At 38.3% G+C, this 22,715-nt stretch overlaps 2 protein-coding genes across 2 annotated transcripts in view; one reads left to right on the plus strand and one right to left on the minus strand.

Annotated features, from left to right (window-relative positions):
* Window positions 1-1,602, plus strand: part of LOC107036838 (26S proteasome non-ATPase regulatory subunit 1) — a 25,144-nt gene extending 23,542 nt beyond the window's left edge. Inside the window, exons 11-13 of the mRNA XM_015255047.1 lie at window positions 393-745; window positions 949-1,318; window positions 1,404-1,602. Of these exons, the coding sequence (XP_015110533.1) occupies window positions 393-745; window positions 949-1,318; window positions 1,404-1,474 (794 nt within the window). The 3' untranslated portion in view covers window positions 1,475-1,602. The remainder of the gene's footprint in view (window positions 1-392; window positions 746-948; window positions 1,319-1,403) is intronic.
* LOC107036839 (muscarinic acetylcholine receptor gar-2) overlaps window positions 1-5,597 on the minus strand; it is a 10,665-nt gene extending 5,068 nt beyond the window's left edge. Inside the window, exons 1-2 of the mRNA XM_015255049.1 lie at window positions 5,093-5,597; window positions 2,394-2,626 (exon numbers count right to left, since the gene is read on the minus strand). Coding sequence (XP_015110535.1) covers window positions 2,394-2,626; window positions 5,093-5,597 — 738 coding nt within the window. The remainder of the gene's footprint in view (window positions 1-2,393; window positions 2,627-5,092) is intronic.
* Window positions 5,598-22,715: the final 17,118 nt, after the last annotated feature.

The following is a 22,715-nucleotide window of genomic DNA, read 5'->3' on the forward strand; positions in this document are numbered from 1 at the left end:
GCCTTGAGTTTGCAAGACTCAAGCAGCACGAAAATGCGAAAAATAAAGTGTCATTTAATACCTCAGCTGTATTATTGGTACTACACTGCGTAATGAGATACCCCCGCTCTCAAGCGTTACTACCGTCACGCAGGGCTGCACCGTAGTTTGCATTTTGAGTAAAGTGCGTGTGAAAGAGTGCCACTAGAAAAAAAGTTGGTAAAGAGAACCATGAAAAAACATGAACGTTGGATCGGTCACTGATAATTGATGAACCAAATGCGGAAGCGTCCCCTTGACACCAGAAAGGGGGAAAAGTTGAATTGCCGCCAAGTTTCCAAGAATCCTCTCATTCACTCCCTATTGTTTCCTTAGAAGCAAAACTTACTCATATATCATATCTTTCTCAACAGGTGGACGTAACGTCACTGTCTCCCTACAATCTCGAACTGGTCATACTAATATGTTGGCCGTTGTAGGAGCACTCGTATTTACCCAGTACTGGTACTGGTTTCCACTAGCTCACTGTCTTGCTCTAGCATTTACCCCAACCTGTTTGATAGGCCTAAATGCTCAACTCAAAATGCCAAAACTTGAGATTCGCTCTAATGCACGTCCAAGCGTTTATGCATATCCAGCACCTCTTGAGGAGAAGAAACGTGAGGAGCGTGAAAAGGTTACAACAGCTGTATTGAGTATCGCTGCTAGGGCAAGAAGACGTGAATCGGAGAGACGTGTACGTCACTCACATGAATTAATGGAAGTGGTAAGTTGATGGAATTTATTATCCAGTTTCGTCTTGAGAGAAATGTGTGAAAAATGAATCAACGGATTTACGTGCACGGTGGGTGTTACTGCAGTCATATTGGATATCATTTTTCTTCTGTGCAACAGCACTTCGTGAACTCAATTGTTTTTTTTTTCGGAGCGGTTCACTCCCTTTGAAATTATATTTGAAATGTCTTTTAGGATCCACCTACTGTAGAGACGAAAGAAAGTAGTGAAATTAAAGAGCCAGCGGTAACTTCATCCTCTGTCAAGGAGAAAGACGATAGGAAAAAAGAGAAAGATGAGAAGGAGAAGAAAGAGGATAAGGAGAACAAAGAGGTTAAAGACAAGGAGAAGAAGAGTAAGGACGAGGAAAAGGAGAAGAGAGAGCCAGAGCCGAGCTTTGAAATTCTCCAGAATCCGGCCAGAATTCTTCGTCAGCAACTCAAAGTTATTCAGCTTGTTGAGGGTAGTCAGTACGCTCCAGTGAAGGATATTCAAATTGGAGGAATTGTCATGTTGAAACATATCAAGCCCGATTCGGAGGAAGAGCTTGTGGAACCAGTCGCTGGTATGTACAATTTTTCAGTTTTACTTGTTGGTTTCTCATATCCAGGCGATACGGTGGTAATGTTCGGTTATTATTTTTGGCTCAGCCTTTGGACCCAAGCCAGATGAGGAAAAGGAAGCAGAACCACCAGAGCCATTCGAATATACCGAGGAGTAACTCATGGAGAGCTTTCGCAATTAACCAATTATGTCATTTTCCTTTCGTACGAACTTATCGCAACAAGAGGTTTCCAATCACTTCCTTTTTTCTATGTACAAGTTGAATAAACAGTGTAATTGAGAGAATCAAGGCGAATTTTATTCATTATTTCGTTATTGTGTGAAACATCGTGGAAGTCCTTTTTGAAATTGAAAAATCAATCACGCAGTTGCATGTTTTTGAAATCTAGAGGTCCCGGTTTGAGTCAGTATATTTCACAATTTGTAAACATTCAGCACGAGAAGGAATGACAGGCAAGACTACAAAGGAATGTAAAATATTCTGAACAAACGTAGAATAGGAAGATTACCTTCGAGCAATTTCATAATTTCCTGTTGGAGGCAGCAAAGAGAATCTCCAACGAAATTTAATGAATCTTTCGCACTATAGTTTTGGTCAATTGAAGAATCATTTTCTCGTGGAAGCGGTAAAACGGTTTAAGACGATTTTCACTATTGGCTAGTTTTCAGCGAATATCTCGGGATCTAAGGGAGATATGAGAACTTTCGTTAGGACCTTTTCTGTAGTCCTCAATTCGCTCTACAAGAAAAGTAATTACGAAATTTTCATTATCTCCCTTAGATTCGGAGATATTCATCGAAAACTCCGCTGAGGCCCAAAACGACTTGAATCGTTTTACCATTTCGCTACTGAATTGGTATCGATGTTCACTCTATCACTCGATCTATAACTATTTTTGGTATTATCTTGTTTTCCAGAAAATCATTCCCGGAAAATTTCTGTGTTGTTTTTATTTGGGGCTAGTTTATTGGGTTTTTTCAAGGAATAATTACTCTTAGAACCCTATTCTTTGTCAATCCGTTAGTTTGACTCACCGTTATACGAATATATTTAAGCAAAGGCAATAAATACATACCTTCGAGTACATGAGACTGAGCGGAAGACTCATGGCGATGCTGAGCAGCCAGACGAAAACAATCTTGAGGGTCACACGTTTCCGCGTTTTGTTTCGTCCAAATTTCATCGGATAACGCAGACTCAAGTATCTGTCGACACTTATCGTACATAAGTGCATTATGCTTGCTGTGCAGAAAAGTACGTCCAGACAGATCCAGGCGAGACAGTACATCGCTGGCAGCGGAAAATACCCTGCCGAAAACAATGATGAGTCATTATTTCGTAATCTCTCCGAAGAAAGCATAATGTTGTAACAATTCCTAATATCAAACGTTACTCCCAAGCTATTGTGGTAAAGCAATTAAATTTTTACTTCAGTCGACAATTGATACTGAAGCCTTAAATATAATTCCCGTGGCCAGAATAACCAAGATTTCCTTTCCCAACTAGAACACTGAATTAACCCGAGTCAATTATTCCACTCGACGGACATTAAACGGAAGCGAAGATCCATTCAACGATATGTAATTGCGAAAATAATCGATGCTAGTCACGAAGGCTTCTGTCTCCACGTACTAGGGAATTCTCAAACCCCCAATCGTGGACGGTCCCCCCGAATTTCAATTCACTATCGAATCCTGGAGCCCATCACATGGCTTCGAATATTCCCGTGTCTTCATATCGTCCTTCATCACTGTCATCGACAAGCTGTACAAATCCAACATTTTAATCGTCAAAAAAGTCTCCAGAATCCATTCTATCTCCATTTAGAACGCAATTTTTTTACATCACTAGCCCAGATGTTGGCAAATATTGAAATGCGGGTGCGAAACTGGAAATTGCAACAGCTGGGCCGACTGGCCTAGCAATTGCCGATGAGGACAATTTATCTCAGCGCTTTGCAATTCAGTCGGTCGCATTATTGATGGAAAACGATTTAATGTGTGCATTCAGCGTTACAATTCCAGTTCTGCGCCGCTGGAGCAGGTGACAAGGACGAGTGATGATAATTTTTCTTTGTTAGTTTCATCAAGAAATGCGATTCGCTGGAAGTTGAAGTTAGCTAAGTAGTTCGGGCAATTTTTTCTGGGGGAAATTCTCCGAAAATGTTATTTGACCGTTGTGATATTTACTCCGACGATATTCTGCTTGCCTCTGTTACTCACAAACTTTCCTTCATGCTCCCTTTCTTTTTATTTTGTTGGGTTACTATTTTGCTGATAGTATGACTTCCCTTTCTTTCAACCTCATTTTTCCTTTTCGCTCTTTTTCTTGTTGTTTGTCCTGCGTACACACTATTTGCAATCTCCCACTGTTGTACTATGGCTATTTACGACCTCTGCTTGTTTCTAGTTATTTGCTTTTATTTTTCTGCTGTATGACCTTGTCATTACTTTATTTTGTACAACATAATGTGCAGTGACTAAAATATCAAGCAGTCAATGTTGTTACGAAGAATTTACCAGAAATAAAATGATTATTAATTTCCGTGTAAAATTGTGGTCTTCAATAAGTCTCCAAAACGTCTCGATCGGTCTTGATACAGTCTCACATGTTTCTGGTGCCTTGGGAAGTCTAAAATCGAATATTTCCATCAGAAAAATAGAAAGAACATTCCGTGCGCGGAATGTTCAGTCTCTCGATGGAAGACTACGTTACGTGGACAATTGGGCAATCAGTACATTCCGATATTATCCTGGGTGAATTGATATCAATCTAAAAAATTATTGCTGAATGTAGAGGTGAGAAAAACAGACAGGATAACAGAGAAATTCCTCCAACATGGGATTTAAGTCGTAATATTAAATTATAAAGACACGTCTGTTTCCGTGGAATGTATAGAGTATGACAATGATTGGGGGTAGGCAGAGAAGGTGATAAAAAGTATAAGATTGAAAAATAATTCCCCTCAAAAATTGAATTTTCGGACCGCACGAAACCAAAAATATTTGATGAAGCCATTTTTTGTTTGATCATCGCCCCTAGGGGTGGAAATTAATCGGGGGTGGTTAGGGAGTATGAAAAAAAAGTCTGATGACCTCAAAAAAATCTCGTGACCAACTATTATCCACATAATGTAAAGTCTTCTATCGAGACACTTCGAACATTCCGCGCACGAAGTACCGTAAAAGTCTTGGGGCATGAGACTTTTCATTTTTTTGAGGGAAATATTCGGGTTTAGACTTCTCAAGGTACCAGAAACATGTGAGACTGCCTCAAGACTCGATCGAGACCTTTTGAAGACTTATCGGAGACATTTCTAGACATTTCTAGAATTATTTCTGACCAATTCTTGCCAAGACATTCCATCTCCCGTGACATATCCCTTACCTCGTTCTATTTCACCTCGCAAATAGCGTTATGAACGAGTAAGATAGCTTTTCCGTACAGATTGAAGACAAGATGGTGAGAGATTTCATGAACAGATAACGGCACCATCATGCTTCACCTAATTCCAGTTCCCCCCTACAATTATTCATGCAGCTATACCCACACGTTCATTAATCTTTCTCAATTCATAACTGATTCAGTCACGTAATAGTCTCCCCCACGTTGATGTCTCATGAATGTGATAATCGAATTTGGCGGATTTATTTTTTCGGAAATGAATGAAAATATTCTCTGGCAATCATCAATCATGAAGTGTAAGGAACCGTATGTTCCTATTCTCTGTTCTCAATACTCATTCCCACCCTTATAAAAAATGAAAGGACTCACCTCTCACTAGGGTCAGAATACCGAGCGGCATCACGAGAATAGCCACCATGAGATCAGTGATAGCGAGACTCATGAGGAAGTAGTTGGTAACATTTTGCAACCTTCTCTCCCACGTTATAGCTAGGCACACCAATATGTTACCAGCAGCAGTACCAACGACAAGCACAATAGCGATCATTGCCCACCAATTGTTGATTTCGTCACGATCAGGAGTCATTTCACTTGTCATATTGTCACCACCATTGACTTCTTCACTGACAACAATCTTCGTCATTGTATTCACCACCCTATCACTGACACTTGCCTTGTCATCGCTGAAGAATAATCTCACGTTGCGCAGGTGAATCATGTCGAGCGTTGGGGGAGATGTTACGGATGAGACGGTGGAGAATGTTCCGTATATCCTTCTTTCTGGTGAGTGAGGATCTATCGTTACATTGAAATGCATCATCCTAGGTATAAAAGAATTCCCAGAGATGTTCTTGGTAACTGCCATCCACTGCATTATTTATCTGGAAGACGGAGAATTATGGCATGACTATGGGGAAAAATTTCACACCAAATGGGATACAGTTTGAGTATTATGTTTTTTTGCTTCCGAATGGAAGCTTTGTAATTGTTCAAATTCATGTTTTGGAGTTTTTGATCCAAAAAGTCGGAGAATGCAATTTTTACCTCGTCCATACGTATGTAACAAAGTTTTTCTTCAACTGATCGTTAATGAATGGATGCAATTGAATTTTTTTTGCCAAATGTAGGTATTGTTGAGCCCTATCGATCGCCATTAATTAAAATTTAATTCATCGACTAGTTTATTTAATTTTTGAATTTTTTCGAAAATCAGTTCTCCGACGATAACTAAAAAAAATGTTCTGAATCGATTGAATGATGACTTAAAAAATTTGTTTAGATGTTCCTTTGACCGAGTTCGAAGATGAAGGCGATGACAATAATCGTGATTTTGATTTATTCGAGAATTTTCAAAAAATTTGTATAAGTTTAAAGATGATTACGATAGCTGTATTGGTTGATTTGATTTTTATGATGATTGGTGAAAATTTCGAATTTTTCCTGAATTTCTCTGAGAGTGAGCTTTCTGATGGTTTCTTCAAAAGTGATGTTTCAAATTCACTCAGGTATGTGTAAATACAATTTTCCTATTAACTTTTTATCGAAGGGCTGAAAGGAGAGATCATAATCAGAAGAAGGATCCAGCAAATACCCCTCTAGCCCAAATATTTCCCGATAGCTTCGTTGCAAACGAATGGGAGTGTCAAGTTCTTCCGATTAGAGTTTACCGATTAGAGTCTATTGTATTCTATCTAAACCGGGTCAGGACTGTTTGGCGCCGGCGTTTTGGCGCGGATTCAGCAATACAATGGTCGCGCTAAAAAGTCGCGTCCCCCTCTAATCAACAGGAAGTATTGATTAGAGTGGAGTCGAGTTGATTAGATGGGCATTTATCAAAATATTTTAACGATACAATAAATTGAAAAAATTGAATTGAAAAAACTAAATTGAAAAAAGTGAGAAAACGGGGAACCCCCGCTGCTCCGATCAGTGGCAGTAGGTGAGGTTAGTATGCTACTCTGAAGTTAGTCATCACAAAAGTTTGACCCCTGCAGTAGCCCAATTTCGATAGAGATGTTACCAATAACTCTCCTGTGTAATAATACTAAAGGTGATATCCAACGATGAAATCTACTTTTAAGAAAATAATAGGTTATAATCAGTGAATTAAATATTATTCTGCAGTATTTTCTTTAAACAAAAAACGGTGTCACCCTTGTCAAAATATATTGTTTATTATATAAAATACAATAAATGGTAACGATCTAGCGGAGAATCCCCGGTGAAGACCGATCGGCTCCGATCGGTGGCAGTAGGTGAGGTTAGTATACTATTCTGAAGTTAGTCATCACAAAAGTTTATCCCTGCGATACAATAATTTCGAGGAAGATGTTCCCAATAACTCATTATGCTTAATAATCCTTAGGGTTAAACCGGACGACAAAATTTACTCTTGAAAAAAAGAGTCTACGATCACTAAATGAAATTCTAATGCATTTGTCTGAATATATTATCCCTCCAATGAATTCTACCGAGAAAGCGGGGATTCCCCGGTGAAGACCGATCGGTGGCAATAGGTGGGGTTAGTATATTATTTTAACGTCAGTCATCAGAAAAATTTGACCCTTGCGGTACAATAATTCTGATACATATGTTCACAATAACTCCCTCGATGTATAATAATTCTTGAAGTCGACCCACAACAGAAACATATGAGGAATAAGGAAAAAATATCGGCAAGAGGGAATAATGAATAAGGTCTGAATATCGCCTAGTCACTGCTTCAACTCACAATGAGAAAACTCCCTTCTTCTGTTCTCAATATTCATGCAGCTTATATTTTCTTATTATGAGTCAGCCCCATTCTGCCATACTCGCTATATCAAATATACGAAACTGTTTCGCAAGGCCTATCCGCTCAATGTGCTTGCGAATCCTAATAATTTTTGCCCCATTTTCTCTTCGTAGAGCTTTATAAATTTTTCTTTTAAAGTGAAAAATGAATGCCGTAAGAGGGACGGCGGAGTTTCATGTATACAAGAACTTTGAATTGACGCAGGAGTCAAATAGCTGAGATAGAAAAAAACAGCGAACGAGGCGGAGAAACTCCGCACTGACAGAAAAAATTAATTTTATCAAAAGAATTTTGTTGGAACCAACTTTCCTTTGATGTTTAATTTTCAAATAAACATGATTTCATAATGAATACCATTTATCTCTTCTTGAGATACATTTGATTGGGAGCAATCGAACTTCTCTAGAATTGAAGTTCCTTTCATTTGTCGCAATAATGAGAGTATTTGATTTCTTTCTAGCCAAAAGTTTGCCAACTCCAGAAGTTCGTTGGTTTACTCAAAAATCAAAATTATTCTCATGAATAAATACGTTGTTATCTCAATCAACACGATCATACGTTGTTCCAAGTAAATTATAATTGAAGTCAGCATTTCGTATGTCGAATCAGGATGAATATTGTTACGCGGAAAAAGCTTTGAGATTGTAGTAAGATGTCGTTGAGTTGAAAGAAGTTTATATTTCTTGACTAAAAAAAATAGCATTAGTTTACAATAGCAGAATCACAGATTACGGCAATTCAACACAAACTTGGATATCACAAATTTCGTTCAATGTGATGTACGGAAAGCTCAATTAAAACATCGGCTTCATTCGAGAAAACAACATTCAATTCATTCCTCAATGTAATCGTCTCCTAGGTACGAATTTTTGATCAATTCATCAAAGCAGAAAATTTCTCAACTGGAGATTATATTGGGTTTAAAAAAATAGACCTTTTCCATTTTTGTGGTGAATACATGTGACTTGACGCCAAGGACTGTTTTATTGGATTCAAGTGAATGTATCTCAAGAAAAAATAATTAATATTCACCGTAAGATCTTAATTATTTGAAATTACTTCAAGTATAATACCCTTCCGATATCACATTCCGATTAGATCCCCTGCGAGCCAAGCCATCCCGCTAGTCAGGCTGCAGTTCAACTTGGCGATCCGAGAATTTTAGTGTCGTACTAGGAAATCTCTTAAATCGCAAACGTGACACATAAAAACGCTGAGCTCTGGATTCCCATTTCATGAAGGTTTCCCAAATTTTTGTTTCGGTCTCTATCAAGGACGTGCATCATATACCGCGAATTATTGTCGTCCTTGTATCGATGTCCTCTCTTGGGTTCGAATAATTTCAACATGTTTTGATTTAACGAGGAAGTTGGGCCATTGAAACCTCATCTGCCCGCTGCAATCACGTATGATCTACTTCATTTCGAAGTCATGGTGACATTCAATCATTGAGTGACCCCTCGGATTATCCGAATCTCTATAATTCATTCCCAATAATCGAATTCATTTTATGATTCTCATTCTGTTTGTATTTGAGTATTTGAAATGAAATAAACTCCCTATATTGGAGATGACTGGAGACATCACGTTATGACCATAAAAATCCAAATTTATGCAATATTTTAAGTACGTGAAGCCCCATCATTCTCGATTAAGGGCGTATATCATGTCCGGGGGATTATCGTTGTCCTCGTATCGATTTCCTCTCGTGTCTTCGAATAATTTCACGACATTTTGATTTAACGAGGACCCTGGACCATTGAAATCTCACCTTCCGCTGCAACCGCGTATAATCTACTTCATTCCCAAGTCACGGTGACACCCAATCATTGAGTACCCCCTCTCATTATGCGAATCACATCCTCAACATTGCAGCAATCTCGACGGCGGTTGAAAAATGGATCCTGCATGGGATTTTCGCGCAACAGAAAAACATCAAGAGCACCTGGAGAACCGACACTATCTCAGTCACCAGCAAAAACCCCCGAGTCAAGGAAGTCCTTTGGTGTATCTGCTGGTACATGAAGGGTTTTTGTCATTATGAACTCCTGGAACCGGGTCAGCCGGTTACTGGGGATCGATACAGCAGCCAATTGAATCGTTTGAGCAACGAAATAGAACAGAAAAATCCATTTACAGGATACGAAAGGTGGCAAGTCATACTCCTATCGTGATAACGCGAGAGCGTATGTTGCTCGCGTGATTTCAGGGAACCATTTTTAACGTGGGATTTTTTTTCCCCCTCATTTTACGTGTTTACCATACCTGACACCCGGTGCATATCGCAAACTCGGTTCAATGGCGATGGGCCACTGCAGCGAGCCGATTCCCGAGGAGTGGAGAATGTCAAAAAAATCATCGATAATTCTATTGTCTCGGGAACAGTCGGGTGAGGGCATCCGAAACTATGACAAAGGGCTCTTGAAAACAACGGAGAGCGTATTACCCGGTTTCAGGGGTGGACGATATTCCATTGAGGACAAACATAATTATTGTTCGAAATAATCATTTCCAATAATTGAATTTATTGTACCTCTCTTATTTTCTTTATTTTTTATGAGTCGCAACGGAATTGGTTTATTGTTTTCAATGTTTCTGGAAATTATTCAGGAAAACAAACTTTGTTAATTTATTTTAGTTTACTCAAACAGTAAGAATACTTTTGTGATTTGAATATTTGATGGAATGGGAAAGAAACGAAGATTTCTGAGGCTTCCGAAAGTTTAAACGATTTAAATTATTTGTTTATAAACAACAAATGTAAAAAAAATGATAATTCTGTGCAAAGTGTAATTTTAATCGCGCTCAATCTTCATGATTTTCTTCAAATTCTTCTGACGCAATTTAATTGATAAATATGAGGATTGAATAGTTGAATCTATAATGCGATCCATACCAACACTCAAAGATACCTGAATACTCCCAAGACCAGAAAATCTCTATTAGATCCTTTCAAAAGTCCCAATTCAAGATCTACGAAATCTCAAAATAAGAATTTCATTCCGGTTAATATTTGATGAAACTGAACAAGTAATTGAAAAAGTATTTCCCCCCAGTTTTACTCGGATTTAGCGGCGAGCAGACTTCATAAAATTTTCAATAAAGCTATAATGTCACGGGAAAGACTTGCGAAGCAACAAAGTTTCCCTGAACATCGCTGAAAGTTTATCAAGCCCCTCGAAGACGTTAACGTGGGAGTGATTACGGAGTTAATTGTGAAATTAAATATATAACTGACTTAACTTCTTTTCACGAGATTAACTGCTTATCGCTTCGTTATATAAAACGCTGCAAGTTGCATTACGGAGTTCCCCATCAGCTTCTTACAAATCTCTCACCGGAGTCGTCCATTACCTTGTGGTTTCACCCCTGAAGCAACATGCTTCATTACCCAATGTTTTCGCTTATGCTGCCGCTGTATCAGAAACTTGGCGAGCCCCTGTGTTCACTCTTTCAATTTTCCATTCATCACTTAATGTCAAATATCGATTGCCACCCACTATATGATGCCCTGCTGCGTACCGTGCATGCAAACAGTTTTTTGGCCAATGTTGATGGCTTGGTTGAAAGGGAATCAGTGATCAGTTGTCACAGTTAAATGATTATCAAAAATATTCTCTATTTTCTGGTTTGTCACATCGTCAATCTTCATTAGATAATTGTTGAAATTCCCCGAGAAAAAAGATTCCAGTTTAGTTGGAAAAAATTTAATAGAAAAACCTTGCGAATTCGCAACTTGATTCAAGTATATTTTATACTCGAATGGGAGATGGGTGTTTCAATTCGAGGATAATTATTTCGTAACAGCCGGGTTGTACCAAGCGCTCTCAAGTGGAATATAGGGGTCAGACACTAAGAGGGAGAATATAAGGGTCGAAAAGTGGAGGTTAAAAAATGAGGGTCGGAATATTAGAGTCAAAAACTGAGGGCCTGAATGGAAAGGTGAAGGAATGGGGGTCCGAATGTTAGGGTTAAAAAAAGAGGGTCAGAATATTAGGATAAAAAAATTAGGGTCAGAATATAAAAGTAAAAAAAGTGGGTGTCAGGCAATGAGGGTCATATAAGGGCTAAAAACGGTGATCAAGCATAATATATGACTTATATTTAGACCCTCATTGCCTGACATCCATTTTTTTACTTTTATATTCTGACCCTAATGTTTTGACCCTTATATTCGGACACTCAGTGCCTGACCCTTATATTACACTTAAGAGGGCTTGCTACAACCCGGCGTGATACAAAAGAATCACCTTCGAATGAAAATACCCATCCCCCAATTGAGTATAAAATATACTTGAATCAGGTTTTTTTTGTGAAATTATTCTATAGAAAAAGTCAATAGAACATGATTTTTCTCTGAAGCTCATTCTATCAAGATATTTTCTGTAGAATTCCCTCTACTCAAATTTCTCAAGTTTTTTTCATTTAATTTGTCTTCCCTTCAAGAAAATCAAACAAAAAACTAAAATTAATTAAAGCACTAAACGATTTTTCATTCCAAAACTTCTCTCGCTTGAGCTAAGTGCATCATTAGTACCAAATTCCAGGGATTTTTCTTCTAAAATTGACTAACCACTTTCTCAAAGTAATTAAATTAATTCTGCAAACTAGAAATTTCGCTCCCATTTTTTCAACACTTAATAAAGCTCCCCAATTTATTACTGAAATTTTACAAGGAATGTTATCCACGCGTTGACAGATGAGGAATCCATTAAAAATTCGCCATAAAAAACAATCGCTCTCCCCTTATCGCCGTTGACATCTGCGTATCACGCCCTTTCCCCCCGAAAACAGACTCTTTTCCGATATTTTCGCTGTTAGGTACGTAAATTACGTCAAGATAGACGCGGATTATTTTCTCATTTCCGTAAATACGACATTTGAAGAACGACCAGTCGCCGACATTCTCATAAAAGGGCCTTTATTTGATTTCGTCGAAATTACCAAAATGTATCTAGTGAGCACTCTCAACCTCATTTCATCCTATTCATTCCTGCATCCCCTTTCTTATCCCTCTTTTCATCCACGGAGGAGTAATAATGTCAATACCGTGGGATAATCAAACTCATGGATGAATCGAGAAACTGTTCCTTTTGCTTCTGGACGGAAGCATGGTAATGGATTGAATCTTCCATTTTCAGTTTCTATTTTTAAACGCCTTGGAGTCGACTGAAATGAAACGAAAGAGCTGTCTGTGGGGGTTAGCATGGTAGTAACGTCTAGCGCGTCAAAAATTCAGGAATCTCACCCTGCGAGGGAGCTTTATCTTCATCTGAAAACGACTGAACATCAGTTGCGAGTTGTCCGATGATATTAGACGATCGTTCAAGATTTTCAGAGAAGTGTAAATCCTCGAGGCTTTATCACTTACGGCCCATATCGCCCGTCGATCTGTCAATACTATACAGTCGGAATAGGCGGAATTTCATATCGACATGAATCACTTCCATTGATAAAAGTTGAGGATTTCAATGAGAAGTGAAAGGTCTTCTATGTTAAATTACTATAAAGAAACCGAAATGACAGAAAAACTATTTGTGACTATGAGCCTCACAATAATGTCCGTCGCTCCAAAAAAAATCAGCTATCTCACACTTCAAAAACAATCTTCCCGCCATTTAAAACCAATCGCTCAAGAGTCTCACAAAAGAGGAAATCCCCTTGAGTCTCTATCACTCACAACCAATATCGCCTCTCAATTCTATCAATGTCACAAATCCATAGGTACGACTGCATATCGACACGAGTCACTTCGATCAACAAAAGTTGAGTATTTTCACATGAAGTGAAAAGTCTTTTATATTAAATTAATATAAGGAAACCGAAATATCACAAAAAATCGATCTGTAAATGTGAGCCTCACAATAATGTCCGTCGCTCAAAAAAAAATCAGCTATCTCACACTTCAAAAACAATCTTCTCGCCATCTAAAACCAACTGGCCGCCAACTAAAACCTATTCCCTAAATTACAAGATCGCTCAAGATTCTTACAAAAGAGGAAATTCCCTTGAGTCTCCATCACTCACAACCAATATCGCCTCTCAATTCTATGAATGTCACAAATCCATAGGTACGACTGCATATCGACACGAGTCACTTCGATCAACAAAAGTTGAGTATTTTTACATGAAGTGAAAATTCTTCTATATTAAATTAATATAACGAAACCGAAATATCACGAAAAATCGATCTGTGAATGTGAGCCTCACAACAATGTCCATCGCTCCAAAAAAAAACAGAAATCTCACACTCCCAAAACAAACTTCCCACCACTGAAACCAACTGACCACCAACTAAAACCTATCCCCTAATTTACAAGATCGCTCAAGATTCTCACAAAAGTGGAGATCCCCTTGAGTCTCTATCACTCACAACCAATATCGCCTCTCAATGCTATCAATGCCACGCATCGATAGGTGCGACTGTATATCGACACGAATCACTTCGATTGACAAACGTTGGAAATCCCCGCAGGCAGTGAAAGGTCCTCTATATTAAATCACCTAAAAAAACGACACAGCGAAAAAACCCATCAGTGAATGTGAGCCTCACAACAATGTCCATCGCTCCAAAAAAAAAAGAAATCTCGCACTCCCAAAACAAACTTCCCACCACTAAAACCAACTGACCACCAACTAAAACCTATTCCCTAAATTACAAGATCGCTCAAGATTCTCACAAAAGAGTAAATCCCCTTGATCCCCCAACCCGCCCACCAATATCGCCCCCCAACCCCCCCCATAACACCCCTCCACAGGCGCTCCCGAGCACCGCCAAGAGCTCAATCAAACAAAAGTCCTCGCACCCCCTAACCACTCACCCCCGCGGCCCTAAAAATGATGACTCAAAACGAGGTTATGTTCACAGCCATAATCAACCAGTCCCGCAATTCTCCCCTGAATTCCATCAATTACTCATATCCCCATTCATCACTGTTCTCATCCAGATAATCATCCCGCGATTCGCCTCCTTCGACCCGCAATTCCCCGAGTTACTTGACCCCTCGACCTTAAAAACCCCTCGCAATATTCCCCCGAGCCTCCTCACCCCCTCCTCCCCCTTCTCGCAACTCCACTCGCCAAAAAAAGGCTTCCCCCAAGCGTTTCTCAACTTTGAAAACATGCCTGTGGAACTTGCCTCGTACGTTCCCATGTATCCGCGAGGATATTCCGATAATTTGAAAGCTCTCCGAGTAATCCTCTCGATCGATCCTCCTCCGACGATAACAAAATTTCCTGCTGTACACGAGGACTCGCGGTTTAACACACACGCCCACATGGACACAATGTGTCCTTGAAATTGTTAAGTCATGGCGGAAAATTCAATTTAAAATTTTTATCGCGAGACCTTTTATTTTTACTCTACATCGGTCGCGACGAGGAGAATCACAATGGAAATTTGAATTGAACGCGCGGAATATCGCGGCATTGTTCGCGATCCTGATCGAGGTGGCATTCGCGATGAATGACGGTTAACACTAGACTGAGTTGCCTCTGCCTTGGAACAACTGACACACTAGCACCCATTCCGCCCACCAGTCCACCCCCCACCCCCTCGCGCCTTTATCTCATCCTCACCAACCCCCACCAGCCCTTGCCTTACCTCTTTTATGTAGCCGACGCTACAGTCCTGATGTTGTCTCATGACTGCCCCTTCTCCGCCTTCCCACCCACACCACTGGCTTCCCCAAAAATGCCGTATTCGAGGCTCAGGAATCAGGGGAGCCTGAGAGCGCATGCTTGCCAAACCAGCCGTCAGTAATCGTCAGTAATCCGCAAACATCTGTCCAACGAGGGTGTCCTAGGTGGTTTAGCTGGGAGAAATGGGGATGGTTCATTGATTTTGATGTTGAATTGGGGAGTTATTGTTTTGGGGGGTTTGGGCGGCGGGAGGGGTTGAGGACTTGTTGAATTTGTTGATGAATGGAGTTATAGAAAATTTGAATTGGAGTTGGAGGAGTTTTTAACGCATGTTTCACGGAAATTTCGAGGAATTTCGCCAGACATCATTCGATTTTTCTTTTCTTTTCATCAAAAACATCAAACAAAAAAAATTAGAAAATTTAAGGCAAGGAAATGCTATAGAAATTATCTCCGCAGAATAAGTTCTAGGTTTTTCTAGAAATTTATTTACGAATTAAATCTGTGGATTATGCAATTGCACGTTAATTGAATATAACACTTTGAATACACGCGAAAAATCAATGAGAATTGGTAGAAATCACGAAACTTTACGTTAATGTATTTTATTCTCTAGTTTCTAATTAATTGTAAAATTGGGGTAATTTAGTATTGAGAAATGGGAATTGTTAATTAATTTTGATGTTGAATTGGGGGGTTTTGGGGGTGGGAGGGATTGAGGATTTGTTGAATTTGTTGATGAATGGAGTTATAGAAAATTTGAATTGGAGTTGGAGGAGTTTTTAACGCATGTTTCACGGAAATTTCGAGGAATTTCGCTAGACATCATTCGATTTTTCTTTTCTTTTCATCAGGAAAATCAAACAAAAAAATTTAGAAAATTTGAGGGAAGGAAATTCTATAGAAAATATCTCAATAGAATAACTTATATTTAAATAACTCTATTATAGGGGAAAATATTCTGTAGAAAATTCGATAGAATCAGCCGAAAACTAACAGAAAGTTCAAGAGAAATCCAATAGAATTGTCTAGCGAATTTGTAAGGTTTTTCTACGAAATGTGTTTATACGTGATAACTTTAGTATTGGTAACATTAGTATCAGTACTGGTAATATTGGCTAATTAAATCTGGGGATTATGCAATTGCTCGATAATTGAATATAACACTTTGAATGCACGCGAAAGATCAATGGAAATTGGTAGAAATCACGAAACTGTGCGTGAATGTGGTCTCCAGTTTCTAATTAATTGAAATATTGGAGTAATTTAGTAATAATTTAGTACTATTCAGTGCTCCTGCTTTGATTGAACATTAGAGTATTTTGGGGCATTCTGGTCGTTCAATTAGGGTGGTTTAACGTGGAGAAAAGGGAATGATTCATCGATTTTCCTGTTGAATTGGGAATTATTGTTTTGGAGGGGGTTTTTAGGGGTTGGGATGGGTTGAATACTTGTTGAATTTGTTGATAAATGGAGTTATAACAGATTTTTACGGACTTCGGGGGAATTTTTGCAGTTTCACGGACATTTTAAAGAATTTCGTTATTGAAAGTTATGCGTGATTACGATGTATTATTTTTATTTGAGGACATCTAGTCACCCACGAAAAAATTTAGTAGATAAAACCTAGCGAATTCGCTAAACACTCTTCGAGTTTTCTTTTCTTTTCATAAAGAAAATCAAACAAAAAACTTGGAAAATTTGAACCAGGGAAATTCTACAGAAAATATCTCAACAGAATAAATTGTATAAAAAAATCGAATACTGTTGCCTTGTAAAGTATATTTTATACTCAATTGGGGGACGTGTATTTCAATTCGAAGATGATTCTTTTGTATCTGGCCGGGTTGTAGCAAGTCCTCTTAAGTGTAATATAAGGGTCAAAAAGTGGAGGTTAAAAAATGAGGGTCAGAATATTAGGGTCAAAACATTAGGGTCAGAATATAAAAGTAAAAAAAGTGGGTGTCGGGCAATGAGGGTCTAAATATAAGTCATATATTATGCTTGATCACCGTTTTTAGCCCTTATATGACCCTCATTGCCTGACACCCACTTTTTTTACTTTTATATTCTGACCCTAATTTTTTTATCCTAATATTCTGACCCTCTTTTTTTAACCCTAACATTCTGACCCTCATTCCTTCACCTTTACATTCAGGCCCTCAGTTTTTGACTCTAATATTCCGACCCTCATTTTGTAACCTCCATTTTTTGACCCTTATATTCTCACTCTTAGTGTCTGACCCTTACATTACACTTGACAGCGCTTGGTACAACTCTGGCTGATACGAAATAATCATCCTCGAATCGAATTGAATCACATATATTTTATTCTTAAATAAGATTTACGCAAATACTTAATCCCAGTATAAAATATCCTCAACTCAAGTATTTTTTTCCGTGTAATTGATAAATGCTCGTCATAAATACCCAATAAACGGGAAAAACCCCATACGACCCAAATAACAATAGTTTTTTGCTAGCAATAAAAAAATCTCCAATATCTCATTCACCGAAACGGCACCATAAAACAAGCATTACAATTTCATGTTTCATTGTGATAGAACAGAATAGCCGAATGCATATTATACAGCCGTCCCTAATAATAAACTCGGCATAGCTCGCGTGCTTTCTCCTTTTTTATTTTTTACAAAACCACCCACCACCCCTGCCAATCAATATTTTTTAATTATCGCAACCACTGAAGCCTCCAAATGAATTAAACGCAATTCTCGCTGAAATAAATGAAACAACATTTTCCGCTTCCCGAATATATTCAACCGCGCCGCCCGCCGCACGATCCTTTCTGACATATTTACGGAGGTATCACTCAGCCGCAACATGATTGGCATAAATATTAAACATAGGAAGTTCAACAACATTTCGTTTTAGTATTCCGGGAATCAATAGAGCCACCGACAGTCGGTGGAAAAACACGAGTGCGTTAGTTGGTGGTACGATAGTCTCTTACGACTGCATTGGGTATTAGTTTACGGCTTACCCAGAAACAGGAGTGCGGTGAACGTTTCATGAGGTGGATGAGGAATGGGCGAAACCACTTCACGGTTGTGGGTACTGCGGAGAATAGAATGACCACGCACAACCGAATGGAATTATTCATCGATAAATGACCATTATTCATCTGAAATGCTCTCGGGAATCTGCTACAGGTGTTTGAAATGTTTTCACAAAACTTTTCACGGTATTTCCGAACGGAAGCATTTTAGTTGACCGATTCACTAGTTTTCTGGTTTCGAATGCAAATGCCGAGAGTGTTATGAAACAGGAATAAATGATGTTTTTAGGATCGTGTCTATGTGTATGTCTGTGACAGCTTGGGTTTTTGGTGATTAATTGGGCACTCGAAATTAAGACTTCAAAATTAAGGGTTGCAAAGGTCAAAGTGAGGGTTATAAAGGTCAGAATTAGAGTCATGAGGCTCAGAATAAGGGGCATGAGGGTCAGCGTAAGGGTCAAATGGGTCAGATTAAGGTTCACAAGGGTCCTAAGGTTGAGGGTCAAAGGGGTCAGATTAAGGGTCCATGTAAGGGTTATAAGGGTATAAATAAGGGTCACAAGGGTCAGGTCAACGGTCATAAAATCAAGGGTCCAAAAGTAAGGGCCACCAGGGTCAAAATAAGGGTCACGAGGGTTCTAAGATTGAGGTTCATAAGGGTCTGATTAAGGGCCCATGTAAGGCGTATAAGGGTCAGATTAAGGGTATAAATAAGGGTCAGATTAAGGGTCATAATGGTTAGAGTAGGAGTCTAAATCAGGGTCATGGAGCCAAAAATCAAGGGTCAAACACTAAGGGCCAACAGGGTAAAAAAATAAGGGTCACGGGGGTTATAATGAGGCTCTGATTTAGCTCACAAAGGTCGGATTAAGGGTCAAAGTAAGGGTCTATATTATCTATGCTATAAAAATCCAAATCGACTTCTGGTGATGAAAATTTGGTACTCGAAATTAGGACCAAAATTAAGGGTCAAAATAAGGGTCACGAGGGCTAGAATGAGGTCACGAGGGTCAGAAAAAATATCGTGGGGGTCATGGGGGTTGGCGAGCGGAACGAGCCACAACAATGGAATTTTAAAAAACCTAGTGAATTCGCTAGACAATTCTATTGAATTTCTGTTGACCTTTCTACTAGTTTTTGGCCGATTCTATTGAAATATACAATAAAAAATATTTTACAGAAAAAGGCAAAAGAATCCGATTTTTCAATACAACTTATGTCATTGAGATATTTTCTATAGAATTCCCTTTCTCAAATTTTTTTGTTTGATTTTCTTGGTGAGAAAAAATGAAAAATAGAATGAAAAAATCTTAGAAAATTTGAGCCGAGGAAATTCCATAGAAAATATCTCAATAGGATAAGTTGCACAGAAAAATGGAATTCTATTGACTTTTTCTATAGAATAACACTGATAGAAATATAAATAGAAATCCAACAGAATTGTCTAGCGAATTCGCTAGGTTTTTTAATGAAATTCATACGTGGTGCCCCAGGCCGGGCCATCCTCAGCCAATCTTCACCCATTCCTCCTTCCCGGGTAGATTTGCTCCAAGTAAATTTGCACCGCGCACATCCGTGTTAAGTACATTTCCCGTAAAATACATACTCTTAAATACGCCAATCAACAGTTCGCCAAGTACACTAGCAGCAAGTAGATTTATGCCGGGTAGATTCACGCCAAGTTTGTGCCAAGCATGTGGGGCAAGTTACTTTCCCCCTCATAAATTTGTACACGCTGTTTACATCTGGCTCCGTCCAATAACATGTGGGAAATTCATTGATCCATCCGAGAAACTCAACTCAAACACTTCGATCTCCCCATGACAAACATTCGGGTGGTTAGGGGAACATACTCGTCTCAATTTCCGGCACTTGTGGTCAAGAGGAATTATTCTCTACATTTTCTTCAAGAAATTCATCCAATGAAATACTACAGTCGGCTTTTTCGACGGCTGATATATTACTCGTCAGCTCATAATCAATGAAACTATTTTATTAATTTATTTTTCTCTCATTTAGTTTATTTAAGGGTAAAAGCGCCAACAGCGTTAATTATTTTTAACAAAAGTTTGTAAAATATCCATATATTTTTGAACTTTTTCTTCTCATAAATAAATCATTGAAGTTGCAAATCAGTCGATCATTTTCTGTTATGAGAAAAAATAGAGATCTAAAAAATAAAAACCGTCATTAAATTGAAAAAAATAACGATTTCAAGCCCAATCGATTTTTCTGGAAACCCATCGCAGTTTTCAATAATCTTTAAATCTATCGTAATGGTACAGCCGCTTTAACATTTATTCCACATTTTAATCATTAAAAATGAAGGTCTGTTCGTACCACTTTAACATCACAATCACAAGTACATTCATTCCACAATTTCGCAGAGTTTATCACATAATTAATTTAACGAGTCATTGGATGTGTCTAACTGAGGGTGTCTCTCCATCAGAGAGTGCGGGGTTATTGTCACCAGAAGGTACCACATATCGCCTGAACGCAAATTGCTCGTTAAAGCACAGAATGGCCTTCCCAACTGGAAGGCACAGTGGACGCTATCTCCCAAAATGTTAATTAGTAAAAAAATTCGCACCTCGTCTCAAATCTCTGTTATTCAAGAGTTCAATGCTCCACAGAGAAATAAAAGTTTCAATGTCCAGATAGAATTGTCACTCATTTTAGAAAAAAAAATCAATTATTAGTTAATCTGTGGATTACTTTAGTGATAATTGCGTTAAAATGCAATTGATGAGACAAATTATAGATTAATAATATTTTGTCTCCGGTTTTTTTTGAGCCGAGTGGTGGCAGTAGCTGTCATGTCGGCCGGAGGGGAATCCCCTAATGGACAATTAAGTTCCAAGCGATTGGACTGCCCCTGGATTACCGCAAAATGAATAAATAAACGAAAAAAGTGAATTGATTGGATATTACGGCCTCAATAATTGATTGCGAACTCGAGAGGTTTCCTACGGGTCCTGAGTTACGAGAGTTCAGGCAGTGACAAATATATATATAATCTCCGCCCATGATTGTCATGTGTTATAACCGACATATCTGAATTTTTTTCTCAATTTTTTGTAGGGGAGGGTGGGGTAAAATGGGCACTTTCGACGTTTTTAACATTATTCATAACTCAGAAACAAATTTATTAATTGAGATCAGTTTAAGCTCATGACAGAGGGAAAGACTTTTGTTTTGTATTGAAAACAAAAATTACTAAATTTCATCAACATTTCAACCCGTCATTAACATTTGAAGAAAAGTCAAGTGTCCATTTTACCCAAGCCTCCCCTATATCTAATTTTATCGTCCGCATCTTGATCTGCAAATGTTAATTTATTATTGAAGCTTTTATTTTATAAATATGTAAGATTCTGTAAATATCCGATGCGTTCTTTTGAGCCTATAATTGGCCCGTGGGCTGTTGGGTCTGTATATAGCAATAAAAAAATAAATAAATATAAAAAATGGCGGGGGTCATGTTGCCTGGGATTTGGAACGAGGAATGCGCAACGTAAGCAAGTAGTACCTGAACTTTATTAACGAATGGGGAATTCCTTGGATTCCCTCTCACTATGTCCTCTTCTACGAGTGCATAAATACGTAAACAAGGTGCAGAAATTACGTCCACGTCATAAGAGAATGAAATTATTTTTGAAGGAATATGAATATTCAATTTTATTTGTCTTTTCATTTATTGAATTCACGAGGATGAGAATTTCTGGATGAGGATTTCGAGATATTTTTATTGATCTTGCAGTCCATTCATATTCATTAATTCCCCCTCGCATTTATTGATGCAGATGAATAGAAAACAAGTGGAGAATTGCTCTTGTATTGCGTATAGTACAGTTATTTTTACTAATAAATTAGCAATGTGCATAATAACGGTTATTTTGCACATCATTTGCTTCTATCATGTGTAATTCATTGTTTATTTCATTTTATTAAATTGAATATAATTTCTTTTCTAATTTTGTCAGATTTTCAACTTAGTTGAATGTTATCATCATTATTCTTATTACCCCTTTCTTCTCCGAAAATTTAAACAACTAATCGATGAATTCAGTAGCGACGTGGTAAACCGGTATAAGTCGATTTTGACTGTTGGCCAGTTTTCAATAAATATCTCGGAATCTAAGGGAAATAGCGGAATTGTTGTGATTTCCTTTTTTGTAGCTCTCAATTTGCTCTACAAAAAAGGTTATGACAAAAATGTTGCTATTTCCCTTAGATTTTGAGATATTCATTGAAAACTGGGCAATAGTCAAAGCCGACTTATACCGGTTTACCACTTCACTACTGAATTAAATTTGAATTAATGGCGATCGATAGGGCTCAACAATGCCTACATTTGGAAGAAAAGATTCGATTCCATCCATTCATCAGCAAACAATTGAAGAAAAACGTTGTTACATACGTAACACAAAAAATCCAAAACTTGAATTTGAACGACCACGAAGCCATTCGAAAGGAAAAATCCCCTGCATTCAGTCGTTTAATTGAAAACTAATTACTTACCAGCCACTTAACTGGTA

This window comes from Diachasma alloeum, unplaced genomic scaffold, assembly GCF_001412515.2.
Source record: "Diachasma alloeum isolate Michigan unplaced genomic scaffold, Dall2.0 Dall_scaffold_00211, whole genome shotgun sequence".
NCBI lineage: Eukaryota > Metazoa > Arthropoda > Insecta > Hymenoptera > Braconidae > Diachasma > Diachasma alloeum.